Source organism: Plecotus auritus (genome assembly GCF_963455305.1).
Source record: "Plecotus auritus genome assembly, chromosome: 8".
Classification (NCBI taxonomy): domain Eukaryota; kingdom Metazoa; phylum Chordata; class Mammalia; order Chiroptera; family Vespertilionidae; genus Plecotus; species Plecotus auritus.
In genome coordinates this window covers 112,475,171-112,490,931 of record NC_137782.1, presented here as the reverse complement: position 1 = coordinate 112,490,931, position 15,761 = coordinate 112,475,171, and the positions used below count along the sequence as shown (strand labels likewise).

General features: G+C 40.6%; 1 protein-coding gene across 2 annotated transcripts in view; it reads right to left on the bottom strand.

Annotated features, from left to right (window-relative positions):
- ANAPC1 (anaphase promoting complex subunit 1) overlaps positions 1–15,761 on the bottom strand; it is a 113,346-nt gene that overhangs the window by 15,993 nt on the left and 81,592 nt on the right. For both annotated transcript variants that reach the window (XM_080685835.1, XM_080685836.1), the window contains exons 35-39: positions 8,261–8,337; positions 7,639–7,729; positions 7,488–7,541; positions 6,431–6,624; positions 2,610–2,696 (exon numbers count right to left, since the gene is read on the bottom strand). In XM_080685835.1, coding sequence (XP_080541961.1) covers positions 2,610–2,696; positions 6,431–6,624; positions 7,488–7,541; positions 7,639–7,729; positions 8,261–8,337 — 503 coding nt within the window. The remainder of the gene's footprint in view (positions 1–2,609; positions 2,697–6,430; positions 6,625–7,487; positions 7,542–7,638; positions 7,730–8,260; positions 8,338–15,761) is intronic.

Here is a 15,761-nt window from a genome sequence, read left to right as displayed (position 1 = left end):
AATCAGTCCTCCAATATCCTTTGCTGCTCAACACAGGCATCCCTTTTCAACCTCCCAAGGTATTTACTTTCAGTTCTTATTTTTTTCCTTAAGCACTCGTAGGGACGAAAGAGTGCCAGCTTTCCCCAGATAGGAAAGCTCTCCTACAAGATGTTACACCAAAAATAATGGGTGACATTATGACAATATTTTTCTTTCTGAGTTTAAAAAAAAAAATGAAACTTTAAAATTTATATCTTAGAATTTAAGCACACAAAAAGGTTTTTATATTTCAAGATCCCAGAAAAAAAGTATAAAACGGAATCTCATTATATTTTAAATTTTAGTTATAACAATAACCCTCCCCCTTCCCACCAAGATCTACCAACCCCTAATAATTTATCTGAAATAAAATCAATCATGGCCAGAAAAAAACTACTATTTATCAGTTACATAAAGGTTCTTAGTGCTTAACTCCAAATTGCTTTTTTTAAATAGCTAAATCAATTTATACTATAACCAGTAATATGTGTGGTTTTCCACTATACTCTCACCAATAGCTGACCATAATAACTTAAAAGTCTTTCCTAAATTATAGTAATCCTAATATATAAAAACCCAGGGTCTGTAACATCCAAAAAGACCGAAGGCTCGACCGAACACCGTAAGTCAGTCCTGCAGTCAGTGCAACCCAGCACTGACTGCCGAGGGGGCTGCGGATCAGGCCTGGAGAGAGGCCTGGAGAAAAAAGCAGGGTCTGATCTGTATCCTCCATGGCAGCTGTTGATCAGCCCTTGCATCTCTCTCTCTGGGCCTGGCCAGCAGCCGCGCCTCTCTTTCTCTCTGGGCCTCCGAAGTGGCTGTTTATGATCCCCACCTCTCTGATCAGGCCCGGAGATAGGCCCAGAGATGCCGATTGGCAAAGAAACCGATCAATCAAAACCAAATCTGGGTGAACTGTGAGGAGCCAATGGCTGCCTAGGAGGCAGAGCTTTTGACACTGACTGGCATAGATACTGACCAATCAGAACCAAATCTGAGTGAAGTGTGAGGAGCCAATGGCTGCCTAGGAGGCAGAGCTTTTGACGCTGACTAACATAGAAACAGACCAACCAGAACCTAATCTGGGTGAACTGTGAAGGTAGAACCTAAGGTGGGGGCTGAGGAGGGGTCTTAAGGGCAACAGGTGTTTAGTGTAAGGTGTAAGAAAGCAGTTCAATTTTTTAATGACCGGTTTGGCAGTATAGTGCATATGGCTGGCTATCAGTCCAGATATAGGGATTATGTATTTTTGTCTGCCACGAGCATCTCCTCCTGATGAAAAAGGCTCCCCCCCCCCCCCATTTAAGCAATCATATCCTATATAATCTATCTATACTAATAAAAGGGAAATATGCTAATTAGACCAGGTCAACTGCCATCTTCCGGATGTCTGACTTCCTTCCAGATAAAGCCATGGTGGTAGGGACCGAGGCAGGGGCAGTTAGGGGTGATCAGGCCAGCAAGGGAGGGCAGTTGGAGGCGAGATCAGGCTGGCAGGGGAGGGCAGTTGGGGGCAACCAGGCTGGCAGGGGAAGGAAGTTGGGGGCGAAATCAGGCCAGCAGGGGAGGGCCGTTGGGAGCGAGATCAGGCCAGTAGGGGAGGGCAGTTAGGGGCGATCAGGCAGGCAGATACAGTTAGAAGTGATCAGGCAGGCAGGCAGGTGAGTGGTCAGGAGCCAGTGGTCCCAGATTGCGAGAGAGATGTCCGATTGGAGAGGGTGCAGGCTGGGCTGAGAAAACCCCCCTCCCCCATGCAGGAATTTCATGCACCCGGCCACTAGTTAAACAATGATGTTCTTATGCACCACCTATCATTAAAGTGTGGGCTTCATGTCAGGCCACTTTGTAAAAGAACTTTTTGCTATGTGCTACAAAGCAGTTTAAAATGATGGCTTTGTTCCACAATGAGGCTTCATCCCTGGGTGGCTGGGGTGCCTTCAGTTGAGCACACTGGTCATCTCAGATGTCACTGGGACGCAAGCAGCTCCTTCCCTCCCTTACTCCATGCTGTACCTGATATCTAGAGAAATTGGTTTCTTGTGCTCTGAAGGCAAAGCGTTTGTATTGTCAGACTACTCCTATGTGTTTAAGATTTACTGCTCACTACCACTTTTAAATTGACTGATTTTTTGCTGCATTTTGCTTTTCTTATTCTTATCATGTCATTTATACAAAACTTCTTGGTATTCATGTAAAAGAGAAAAAAGTATTCATGTAGACATTGCCACTAAATCGGACAAATTTCTCTCTTGGAATTAATTATAGCACAAAATGTATCATTTTCAGCTCCTATTGGCTATATCTTTTGATCAAATTTTCCCTAAAGATAACCTTGTCAGTCTACTTCTGGGTCTAGAGAAGTTCTAGTATTGGAGAACCATGAAAGATCAACCAATAATCAGATGTCCAAAGTTCTCTTCTGGCCTAATACTTCGTAAGAGAAACTTTTAAAAATAGCCAGAAAGATAACTAAGTTCAAGAACATAATAAAGCTAATTTGGAAATGAGTCCTTGGAACCAAAACAGGACCAAATTATCTCCTTAGAGAGTTGCAGAGAGATCATGTGGGTCAGAATTACTGGACTCACCGATTGTCAGTGCTGTGAGCTGGGAAGTGTGGGTAAAGGGCACAGAGGAGAGCAGCGATGGAGGAGTTTGAGGTGCTCAGCGAGTACCTGGAAGATAAATTCAGGCAGTACAGACAGAATTAATAATACAGTCAAACTTTCATGGCATTCTTGAAACCCAGGCAATTGGGGTATTTATTGTGGCAAGGTATACCGATGGCAAGGCCTTGAAAATACATGTCAATGCTGTGAACATTTCACTTCTCAGTAAGTAAGCAAATCACCTCAAGATCATGCATTGCTTAAAGCACAAGCAATATCCCACAAATGCTAAATTACAAAATTTGAACTAATAAGCAAAGCTTTAACCTAAAATAGCATTATACTGTGGACCATGAATGCAATCCTAGAGATTATGGACATTTAAAAAGTCATGCATAAAGTACACCCCCTTCTTCTCCAGTTTTATAAATACCTGTTTTTAAAATTATGAATATTACTTTTAAATATACAAGGTTTTTACTGGGTATCTAAAATTTCTTTCTGTAAAGCATGAGCATTTCCTTAGAATATTTAACTAAGTGAAAAAGGAAAAAGTTAGTATTAAAAAGTTGCAATGATTGTATAAACAACTATTTCTCAAAATATGAATGAACTTTGGTTATCAATGATAACAAACTTATTTCATAAAAGCCACATACTCTTAGTAAAGTAAAATCTTCCAAATTATTTTAATGTTGTTCAAATTCAGCATGGCAAACAGGAAGGTTAGTCTAAAGTTCTGGAGTTTTTCTTACAAATATTTTGAAATAAAGATGGAACAAGACATCACATAAAACCACTGTTGAAGCTACTCAATACACACACACACACACACACACACACACACACACATCCTCCAACCACTTTCCCTGCCTGTCTTTAAATTAGGGTATCAAGTAAGAACTTAGCATTTATCATACACACATATTTAATGAATTTAGAAAGAAAAAATTTCAAAATTTAATTAAGAAAATATTTGACAGGTGCATAAAATAGGCCATTTTCTCTTTACCATTTTACAATAAAACTAAAATCCAAATGTTGGCTATTAATGTCAGGAATTTTGACATTGAATGTAAGGGTGTAGCTGTATTATAAGCATAAATGTTGTCACAGAGTACACATAACCATGAAACGACCAGGAATCACTAGAAGAGCAGAGGCAGAGTGGGAGAAAACCTACTTAACATGAAAGACCAAGTAGGGTTGTACAGTAGGGAATGATGAAAGATGGCATAGAGTAAGAGAATAAAATTAATGTAGGGTCTTATTTTGAAAGGAAAATAGTATTTCAAAAATCATAAAATAAGAATTTTTATACTAATATTTCTACAGCCATTCTTAATTCTATACAATTAAAGAAAGAACAAGTGTACAAAGCCTGTTAAAAGGGCAGGCAACATTTCTGACAATCTCTGCTTCCCATGCCCTGGAAAGGCGAGTTCCAATGTTTAGTTCAGTCTTAAAGAAGAGGACAAATAAACCTACGTGACCTTATTTTTTTTAATATATTTTATTGATTTTTACAGAGAGGAAGGGAGAGGGATAGAGAGTTAGAAACATCGATCAGCTGCCTCCTGTACATGCCCTACTGGGGATGTGCCCGCACAACCAAGGTACATGCTCTTGACCAGAATCGAACCTGGGACCCTTCAGTCAGCAGGCCGACGCTCTATCCACTGAGCCAAACCGGTTAGGGCAAACCTACGTGACTTTAGAAAGCATGTCAGTGAACCAAGGTCACACACACTAGAGCTAAATGCAGGGGTGCATCACATTCACAGACTGGAAGACTCAACACTGTAACAGATTTCCATTCCTTCCAAAACCCACGGAGACTCAGTGCAATTCTGATCAACATTTTATCAGCTTAGTGTGAAAATCACAAATTCCAATACTGATACAGAAGTGAAAAGCGCCAAGAACAGAAAAATAAACTATTGAGAAAGCAATCCCAGTTTGGAGCGTTTCCTCTACCATACATCAAGAACTATTACAAAACTACAATAATTAAGACAGTGTGGTACTGGTGCAAGTTAGATACATAGACCAATCGTATATAACAGCACACAAATAAACGAACACTTATAACAAAGGTGGTTCTGCAGAAGAGTGAAAAAAAGATAAACTTCTCAATAACACTAGGCCATCAGTTGGGGGTTGGGGGGAATTCAGAAAAATCAGTTCCAGGTAGATTTTAAATCCTAATGAATAGAAAAACTAAAAAACTTCTGAAAGACAAATAGGACAAAAAAGTACAAATCATAAAATAATAATTCTGCTCATCAAAAGATATCATTAAGAGAGTTAAAAGGCAAGCCAAAGAGTAGGAGGAGATAACGACAACATACAAAACTGACAAAGGCCTCAGGATCACAATGATAAACCAATATGAAGTAGACAAATTAAAAGAAACAGAAAGAAGAATAGAGGTTGAATGGGGCTGGGGTAAGAGGAAATAGAGGAGTTGTTGTATAAAGTGTATGTAAGTTTGTTTTGCAAGATGAAAATGTGAATATACTTAATGCAACTGAACTGTATATTTAAAAATATTTAAGGTGGCAAATTTTATGTTATTTTACCACAAATAAAATTTGAAAAACAAATAAACCAATATGAAAATAAGTAGCAAGAGATTTGAACATTACACAAGGAGATTTCTAGCTGGTCATTATCATTTCAGGGAAAAGGAAATTAAAACCACAATGAGATACTACTACCAGAAGGCTAAAATTAGGGTGACTAACAAGTGTTGACAAGAATGGGGAGCAACTAGAACATCATAGGTGCCGATGAACATGTGACATGGTATGAACACTTGGGAGCACTGAAGTCACTGTCTACAGAAATTAATCATACCTATACACCCTATGACCCAATTCCACTCATAGATTTATATACAACAAATCAAAGACATGTATTAGAATAGTCATAACAGTATTATTCATAGTAGCCCCACACTAGAAATAACACAATTATGTCCACCAACAGCAGAGTAAATCAGTAACTCTGACAACTGATTCTTATCATACAGGAATTCAACAGTATTGAAACATGACCAATATGCAACATGCAACATGGATATATCTCACAAACATAATATTAAGCAAAAGTTACAAAAAGATACATAGTGTATGATTCTATTTGAATTTTAAAAACTGGTGAAACCAATCTAAAACTAATTAGTGGATATCTATGGGCAGAAGTAAAGTACCAGTCATTAGGAGGGGCATGGCTGGAGTGAAAACAGGTGATTTGAGCTATATCTTGATCTATATGGTACTATTGCAAATAGTTCATTAAGCTGTGCTCCTATGATTTGTATAATTTTTTGTATGCTTATTTTTATTCAATAGAGATCATTAAAAGCCAGGAAAGTCTTTTAAGAGGATAAGGTGGTCAGGAATGACAGATAATGAAAAAAGAGTGAGAAGGTAAAAACTAAGAAAATCCCATAGAATCTACTGGCTATCGTGTTCACGACCTTTACAAGAAAGCACTTTAGTAAAAGGGTAAAATCCTTAAACAGTGGGGAACATGAGGATTAGCAATGAAATGCTAAGTTCATACTCTTCTGAGAAATGCAGTGATGCTAACTATGTTAGAGAGAGGATGGTTACTAAGTATTAGGGTATAAGTTAATGGTCAAACCAATAAAAAGCCCTTTTAAAGTGTACTAATGCCTCCAGATAAGCTAACAGCTAATCAGAATAAAAAATTTTCACTTTCAAATTCAAAGTAAGTCACTCTTATAGATGTTGTTCATAAGATCTTCATTGAAGAAATATATATTCATTTACCTTCCTCCTCCTAGAAATAGAATTCCAAGGGCCATATGATGGGCTAAGTGGAAACCATAGTTCATTTCACCACCTGTTTTCATGTGCAAGAAACGACAAAGCTGCAAAACCTTTAGGTTCCCCGAGCCAGCCATAACCATGGCCAGAGACAGCAGCACCACACTCAGGCATGTTTCCAGGTTGTAAGGACCTGTCTGGAAATATGAAAAGAAGACTGTTACATTTCTTTATTATCAACTATCATGTTACATTTCTTCATTATCAAAAAAAAATGTTTATGACTTTTTAAAAAACTATAAAAACAAGTATTTTCTCTGATGAAATTTAAGTTCAATATAGAACACTCAGGTAATAAAATATCAGAAAGGTAATAATAATCACTTGGAATAGTAACACCCAAAGAGAACTGCTGTAAACACTTTGCCTTTCTTTTTCTCCAGATCTTTTCCTATATTTTTATATACATATTTTTTTCAAATTGAGACATTCCACACACAATATTTTTAACCTTTTTTAATCTATTATAAGAAAACTCACAACAAATTCTTCTAGAACATGGTTTTGATAGCTCCATTGTGAAGCAATGTACAGATATAATCAAATTTACTTAACCACTTTTAGACTTTTTGATGTTTCTAATTTTCTCATATTATAAATAATGTTGCATAAATCTGTGTGGTTTTTAGCAAGAAAAAAAAATCTTGCAGTGTTCCTGTCATAAAGCAGCAATGTATAAAAACAATTGCAGGTTTACTAAATACTAATTTTTAAAGGCAATTATCAATATTCAAGTACTGAGACAGAATGGGGGACAAAAAGTTTTTCTTATTTTCCTCTTGTCACAAGAATTAGAGACCTGTGCATCCTTCTAGGATTATCATATTCTCATCTAAGTATCCCAGAATAAAAATGCAAAGATAAACCAAACTTCAAATCTCCCATTCTAAATTCAAGCAAACTGCAGAAATTATCAACATATTAAGTAACTGAATTATTGGTGAATTTCCTTCGAGTTTAATTTTATTCCCAAGGAGACTCATCATGAAAAAAAACTTACCACAGAAGCATTAGGTGCAGACAAATAAGTCATAAAATCTTTTGCAAATTTATGCTGAAAAAACAAAAGAAAAAATTTAAAGTTAAGAGGAAGCATATTGAGGCTTTGTGAAAAAAGAAAACAGAACAGAATAAACTAGGATACTTCTTACCAAACAGTTAAATGCTGATAAGTTTTCTGAGCCAGCAAATCGAAAACCCAGGGACAAACAGGCTCCTGCAATTATGTAGACATGTGCTTGCCTAGAGACAGATTACAAGAAATTTACTACTGTCAATTTCTGCCTTAATATTCATTATTAGTATTATCTTGGGGTAAAATAGTAATTATTTCTGTTTCTGTTCTTCTGGGGATGCTCAATTGTGCCTCTACTAAATCAGCAGGTTCCTATGCCCTTTTCTTCAGCAGAAACACCAGGTGGCCCTTACTAATAAAATACGCTCTTGCCTGTATATGTTTCACATACAGCAAAAGAAGATAATTTTTAAAAACACTGCCATTATTTTATTGGAAAGGATAAAAAAAGCAGTGTGTACAAGTTAAATCTCCAATATTGGTTTTTGAGGGCAAGAGCACTGTATTTCAGAAACCTAAACAAAAGTAAACAAACAAAAAATTGATCTTTCTGAACATCTGATCAGCAATGGTTAGAAACAAAGAAATTCAGAAATACTCAAAAGTCAAGGGCATTACTGCTCTTACAGAGTGCATTTCTATTATTTATCTGACAGATGCTAGGGTAGCTCATTTCTATTCCTCATTTCATAACTTACGACAAAGTTTCCAAATTCAAATCCTCTGAGCAAGGCAATTCAATTTCACTGAGAGAGATACTATTTTCTCTTATAATCTGTGAAAATACAAACCAAGAATACCTGAACATTAATATTCAAGTTATAAATATTTAATGACCTGAAAAATAACATACTGCTTATCATGGTCATGTTATATAAAACAAGCTTTGCCAAACCATTTCATTTTCAAAGGCCTATATTATATCACATCCATGCAACCCAATTTTAAATCTAAGATGGCCCAATAAAAACAATAATTGAATTGGACTGAATGAACACAAACTAGAGGACTTAAGTATATTCTGAATCAATATCAGAGTAATACTTCATACCAATCAGCTGAAATGAAAGATGATGGCTGTAGAGGAGAATTGGGGCAGGAGTGCCGGGAAGCAGCAGGAAAGAGGAAAAAGCACTTGGAGAGAACTCAGTTCAGACACATACACTTCTTAGTCATTGGACGTTTCTAGCATTAAGGTGAGGTGAGGTTAGTCACTAGATTAATTACTTGAGTTAAACTGAACTATCAATGTTTTAATCTGCAACTACTATGTAGAAACATATCCCTTTCCTTTTAGTATAGATAGTGAACAAGAATTTTTTAAAAAACAGAGTATCTATCTAGCTTTAACAACCAAGAAAAGACTTGATCTGCTTCACTTAAAAAATACAAATAAAAAAGAAAAAGCTATATATTTTCTAAACATATGAAAGCAAGTATACAGAACAGAGGAACTCAAGATTTATTTTTATCATTCTTTTTAGAAGACTGCTCAGGAGAGTAACATTTCAGGGTGCTTTCTACAATATATATATATATACATATATACATATATACATATATATATATATATATATATATAGAGAGAGAGAGAGAGAAAGAGAGAGAGAGAGAGAGAGGGAGAGGGGTAATATGCAAATTAGCCAGGACGCCATAACAGTTATGACCAGCTCAGGAGGAGGCTGCGCACACAGCAGGGCGGAGCAGGGTCTGCAGAGAGCGGGGAGCAGGGCAGGCCTGCCTGCTTGCCAGGGCGCACCAGCAATCCCACCTCTGCACATGAGCTGCAAAGGAAACACCTTTTCTGACCACTTATTGGCTAAGCTCCTGGTACACCACTCACAGTGTTCTTGGTAACTTGCATAATGAGAATCCAAGAAGGTGATCTAGGGTTTTTCCACCTCACTCCTGGAGGAAAAAATGAAGGTCCGCTGCTGGAGGGGCTAAGAAATGTCATATCCTGCCCTAGCTGGTTTGGCTCAGTGGATAGAGCCTTGGCCTGCCGACCTCAGGGTCTGCATTTGATTCTGGTCAAGGGCATGTTCCTAAGTTGCAGGCTCCTCCCTGGCCGGGGCCCAGGTCAGGGCTCATGCAGGAGGCAACCAATCGAAGTGTCCCTCTCTCTTCCACGCTCTCTAGAAAACAATGGAAAAATATCCTCAGGTGAGGATAAAAAAAAAAGAAAGAACTGTCATATCCTATGAAAGGGACATCTTGAAAATGCCTAAAGAACGTTGTCATTTTTTCAAGGTGAAGTGACTGGAGTCCGTGTTGATGAAAACACCTTGGCGGCTGCAGCAGCCAGCACTGGCAGCAGCAGCGGGGTGATGGGGGCGGCGCCTTCCCCTGATCAGCTTGGTCGCCTCTTGCAGAGGGAGGCCAGACTGTGGCTTAGGCCCACTACCCACGAGGAGCGGGCCTAAGCCGTCAGTAGGCCATCCCCTGAGGGCACCCAGATTGCAGAGGGTGCAGGTTGGACTGAGGGACCCCCCACCTCTGTGCACTAATTTCATGCACCGGGCCTCTAGTAAAACAATACTCAGAAGTCACTTATGATACAAACTTCTTATGAACTAAAATAAATATCACAAAATCAAAAAACTCCAAATACCTTTTCTCTTTGATAATCTCAATAAGTAAGCAATTATGTTCACTGTGTAATATAAGCTAGTAACTACTTCCATCGTTCTTCCTCTCATCTTTACTTTTAATGTTGACTATTTATTCAGAAATTGAGTGACATTCTGAAAAACTGATAGAACTCCAAAGTGATACATATATGGATAACCTGATTATAACATTCATATAAATTAAAGTGTTTTAACTACATCATTATACAGGAATGAAATGCTTCTATTTTGACAGTAGGCATTTGTAAGCTCTTTTTTTTGCCTTCAAAAGCAGCTTGAAGGCCTAGATTTGAATCCCACAGAGCCACATTAGCTATGTAAATGAGCATAATAGGGGTTCCTAACCTTCTAGGTTTCTCTGAGAACTAGAAGGCTTAATCCACTCAAAAACTTCTTACAATTAATGCCTGGCACTTAGTAATTCCTTTATAAGTATTACCTATTACTATTATTATTATTATTATTATTATTATTATTATTACTGATCTGTACCACCTCTATCATAACACCACATTGATCACAAACCATTTAAAAGCATCACTAAACCTGGTTTGTAAGTAACTGTATGGAAGGAGAACCTTCTTCAATTTGGTCCTTGTCACCTTTTCTATGGTCTCTTAAAAGTTGTTTTTTTTTAAATCCATATAAAAAAGTAATCAAAGGAAGAAATGTAATACTTCAAAGGCAAGTTGAGGCACATAGGAAATGAATAAGAAAACACCACCAAATTCCTCTGTCCAAGGCAAAATTCTTAAAGATCTGAAGTCCTACAGCTAGTTTCAGTATGACCCCACCCCTTACTAGCCAGGTGATTTTGAACCAGTCTGTCCTCTTTCAATCTAACAGTAATGTACTGAACTCCAGCCAATGTGTACTAGATGCTAAAAACAAAACGATGGAAAAGAACACTAGCTGACTTTGAGGAGTTCACAATATAAGGACGTATAGACATTTAGTAAAGAGTTCATTGCTCCCACCCACACACAGGGGCAATACGTAAACAATGTTCAGTACAACACTGCATCAGACACACAGAATGGAGTCCTTTTGAAAAAAAAAATTACAGTAAGATAGACCTAACATAATACTTATTATATTAACTATTTATTTAACTAACTAGAGGCCCAGTGCATGAATTTGTGCACAGGTGGGGTCCGGCCAGCCCAGCCCCAATCAGGGTGGATCAGGGCAGGCCTGTCAGAAGGAGACAGTGGAAGGTTGGCCAGCTGGCCTGTCCCGATCAGGGCCTGATCAGGGCTGGGCTGCATGGGGGGAGGGGCCGCAGGCAATTGGCAGGTGGGCCCCGCCCCCAGTTGGTGTGGGGGGTGATCGGGGGCGGAGCTGGCTGGGGATACGGGCTGCGGGCCAATCTGGGTGGTGGTGGCCCATTGGGGGTGGGGCCGCTGGGGGGAGGGACCAGGGGAGGTTGGCCAGCCAGCCCTACCCCTCCCGCCCCCTGATCGAGCCAGTTTGCTAGCCAAGGTGGGCATCATAGTAACTGGTCGTTCCTGTCATTACTGCGTTCTGGTCACTGGCTTTTTATGTATATCGACTAGAGGCCCAGTGCACGAATTCGTGCATGGGTGAGTTCCGGATGGTCTGGCCCAAATTGGGGCAGATCAGGGCTGGGCCTGTCGGGAGGAGGAGACGGTGGGAGTTTGGCTGGCCGGACCACCCTGATTGGGGCCTGATAAGAGCCGGAACGGCTGGGGGGAGGGGCCGCGGGCAAATGGCCAGCAGGCCTCGCCCCCAATTGGGGTGGGGGAGGCCGATCCGGAGTCAGCCTCCAGGGAAGGTACCATGGGAGGTTGGCCAGCCAGCCCCACCCCCAATTGGCAGTGGAGCTGGCTGGGGGGAGGGGCCACAGGTTGATGGCCAGCTGGCCCTGCCCCTGATCAGAGTGGGGGGCTAATCTGGGGAGGGGCCGGGTGGGTGGAAGGGCTACAGGAGGTTGGCCAGCTGGCCCCGCCCCCTACTGGGGTAGGGGTGGCGATCAGGGGTGGGGCCAGCCAGAGGGAGGGCCTGCAGGCCAATTGGGGTGGGCAGGCTGATCAGGAGTGGGGCTGGCCAGCGAGGAGGGGCCACGGGAGGTTGGCTGGCTGGCCCCACCCCCGATGGGGCCAGTTCGCTGGCCGCAGAGGGCGTCATAGCAACCTGTGGTTCCAAGTTTTATGGCGTTCCAGTTGCTGGCTTTTTATATATGTAGAAATGTGCACTTAAATGCCACAGGTTGGGAGAGACAAAATGGCGGCAGAATAGACGGACGTGTCCTGAGCCTTGTCCCGGAGCAGATAGAGGGAGCAGCTGAAACGAGTGGAATCCAGCCTGAATTGGCGAAGGAGGCGCAGCTGGTGAGACAGTTTGCAGCTGGGAAGGGCAGAGATCCCCCGATAAAGGTAAAGTCAAAGATCTAGGCATTAGAATCTGCTGGACCTCTGAGCCCAGGTCAGGGAGAAACTACACAGCACCAAGCCGCGTCCCTGAGGACAGGCAAAGCGTCTGACTGAAGAAAAAAAAAAAAAAAAAAAGGGTCCATGGGACTGCGGGAGGTAGGGGATTTTAGACCTTGGAGTCTGGATTTGGGATCTGAGCTCTAAGGCAGCCCTGAAGAGCTGCCGGACCGCGCAGTGCCGGAAAGAAAGGAACTTGCAGAGATGCGGTCCCTCCTCGCGCTGGGGCCTGCGCCTTTCTCCACTGAACCTGGTTCGTAGGACCCTTAGGATACAAACGCTTACCTGTGGTTGAGGTGCAGAAGAGGGAGTGGGGTTGTGGAATCTGGGGAGAGTAGGCAGCGGATGGTCCAGGAGAGGTGGAAGTGAGCCTGGTGCTGAGTCATATCTAGGCCCCGTCGCCATTTTCTCCTGAGAGATAGCCCCTCCCTCCAGTCTCCAGGCAACCAATATAGCCACACCCAGATCCCACACTGATTAACACCATGGAATCTCAATACTCCCTGAGGCCATAGGATCTGCCCCAAAGAGAAATCTTTAGAAGTTAAGCACCTCAATTACACAGCTACACTGCCAGAGCCCTTCAGAGTGTTTCAGTGTGCCTCGCTGGCAAACTTAGGGCGGGTGCTCCTGTGAGCCGCCACTGGGAGTAAGCGCCTATCCACCACAGGTGCAGCAGTGAAAGCTGAGTCTGCCCACCCCATAACTACAGAACTCTGAGCATCACAGTCACACCTTTCCAGAGTGCAGTCCCCCTGAGCCACATCACCCCGACAGACAGTTCCTTGGTGCCACTGTGAGTCCCCACTGGGCACGCGTGATTTCAATAAAGGGTGCAAGACAGCAAAAATTGGGATACTCCCCTCCATGGCTGCAAAACTTCTAGATACTGCAGTTGTGCCTCTCAAGCTCGCAGGCCTACATCAAGAGAACCCAAATAGCTCAAGTAGGGAGCTACACTAGATTACCAAGCCCAGGAGAACTAAGAGATTACACCAGTAGCACCATCACCAAAAGAACCTGGGTAGCAAAGCAATTGGATCTACAATTAAAACATTACAGGAAAACATGGGGAGACAAAAAAGCAACTCCCAAAGGAACGAAAAAGAGGAATCACCAGAGAGGGAGTTAAATGAAATTGAGGCTAGTAGCTTAACAGAGAAAGAATTCAGAGTAATGGTTATAAGGATGTTTAAACGGATGGATGATAAATACACACAACTCAATGACAAATACACACAACTCAATGAGAACTATAAGGAGCTGAATGAGAATGTCACCAACATGAAAAGAAACCAAGAAGAGATGACAAATGACATAGCTGCAATAAAGAACACATTGGAAGGCTTAAACAGTAGACTAGAAGAGGCTGAGGATCGCATCAGCGAATTAGAAGACAAGGTAGGAAAAAACACACAAACACAGCAGCAACTGGAAAGAAGACTTAAAAAGCAAGAGGAGAGCCTAAGGGAGCTTTGGGACAACACAAAACGAAACAATATTAGAATAATAGGGATACCAGAAGGAGAAGAAGAGAAGCAAGGAATAGAAAACCTGTTTGAAGAAATAATGACAGAAAACTTACCTGATATTGGCAAGAAAAAAAACTATGCAAGTCCAAGAAGTACATAGAGTCCCAAACAGGTTGAACCCCAAAAGACCAACACCAAGACACATCGTAATTAAATTGGCGAACACCAACGACAAAGTAAGAATCTTAAAGGCTGCCAGAGAGAGACAGGAAGTTACCTACAAGGGCTCTCCTATTAGAGTATCAACTGATTTCTCAACAGAAACACACCAGGCCAGAAGGGAATGGAATGAAATATACAAAGTGATGCAAAGCAAGGGTTTGAATCCAAGAATACTATACCCAGCAAGGCTATCATTCAAAATTGAAGGTGGAATCAGGAGCTTCACAGACAAAAAAGGGCTAAGAGAGTTTATCACTATCAAGCCAGCAATGCAAGAGATGCTAAAGGGACTGCTGTAAAAAGAAGAAAGAGAAAGGCAAAAAGAAACACAAACACCAAGGAAAAATATGACAACAAACATGTACTTGTCAATAATAACATTAAACGTAAATGGATTAAATGCACCAATCAAAAGACATAGGGTAGCTGAATGGATAAGAAAACATGACCCATATATTTGCTGTCTATAAGAGACCCACCTCAGAGCAAAGGATTCACACAGACTGAGAGTGAAGGGATGGAAAAACATTTTTCAGGCAAATGGAAATGAGAAAAAAGCTGGGGTTGCGATACTTATATCTGATAAAATAGACCTCAAAGTAAAGGCCACAATAAGAGATAAGGAAGGCCACGACATTATACTAAAGGGAGCAATTCAAAAAGAAGATATAACTCTGGTAAACATATATGCACCCAACACAGGAGCACCCAAATACATAAAAGAACTCCTAGAAGACATCAAGGGAGAGATCGACAACAATACAATCATAGTAGGAGACTTTAATACACCACTGACATAGCTGGATAAATCCTCTAGACAAAAAATCAGCAAAGAAACAGCAATTCTAAATGACGCACTAGATCAAATGGACCTAATTGACATCTTCAGAGCATTTCACTCCAAAGCCACGGAATATACGTTCTTCTCAAGTGCACATGGGACATTTTCAAAAATAGACCACATACTGGGTCACAAGCAAAGTCTCCCCAAATTCAAAAAGATTAAAATCATATCAAGCATTTTCTCAGACCACAATGGCATAATATTAGAAATAAACTACAATAAAAACCATTTCAAAAAATTCAAACACTTGTAAGCTGAATAGCATGCTATTAAACAATGATTGGGTGATCAACGAGATCAAAGAAGAAATTAAAAACATCCTGGAGACTAATGACAATAAAAACACAACAATGCAATTGCTATGGGACACAATAAAAGCAGTCCTGAAAGTTTATAGCTTTACAGGCCTACCTCAAAAAACAAGAAAAAATGCTAATAAATGATCTAACTCAACAACTCAAAGAATTAGAAAGAGAGCAACAAGAAAAGCCCACAGTGAGCAGAAGGAAGGACATAATAAAGATCAGAGCAGAAATGAATGACATAGAGACCAAAAAAACAATACAAAAGATCAACAAAAC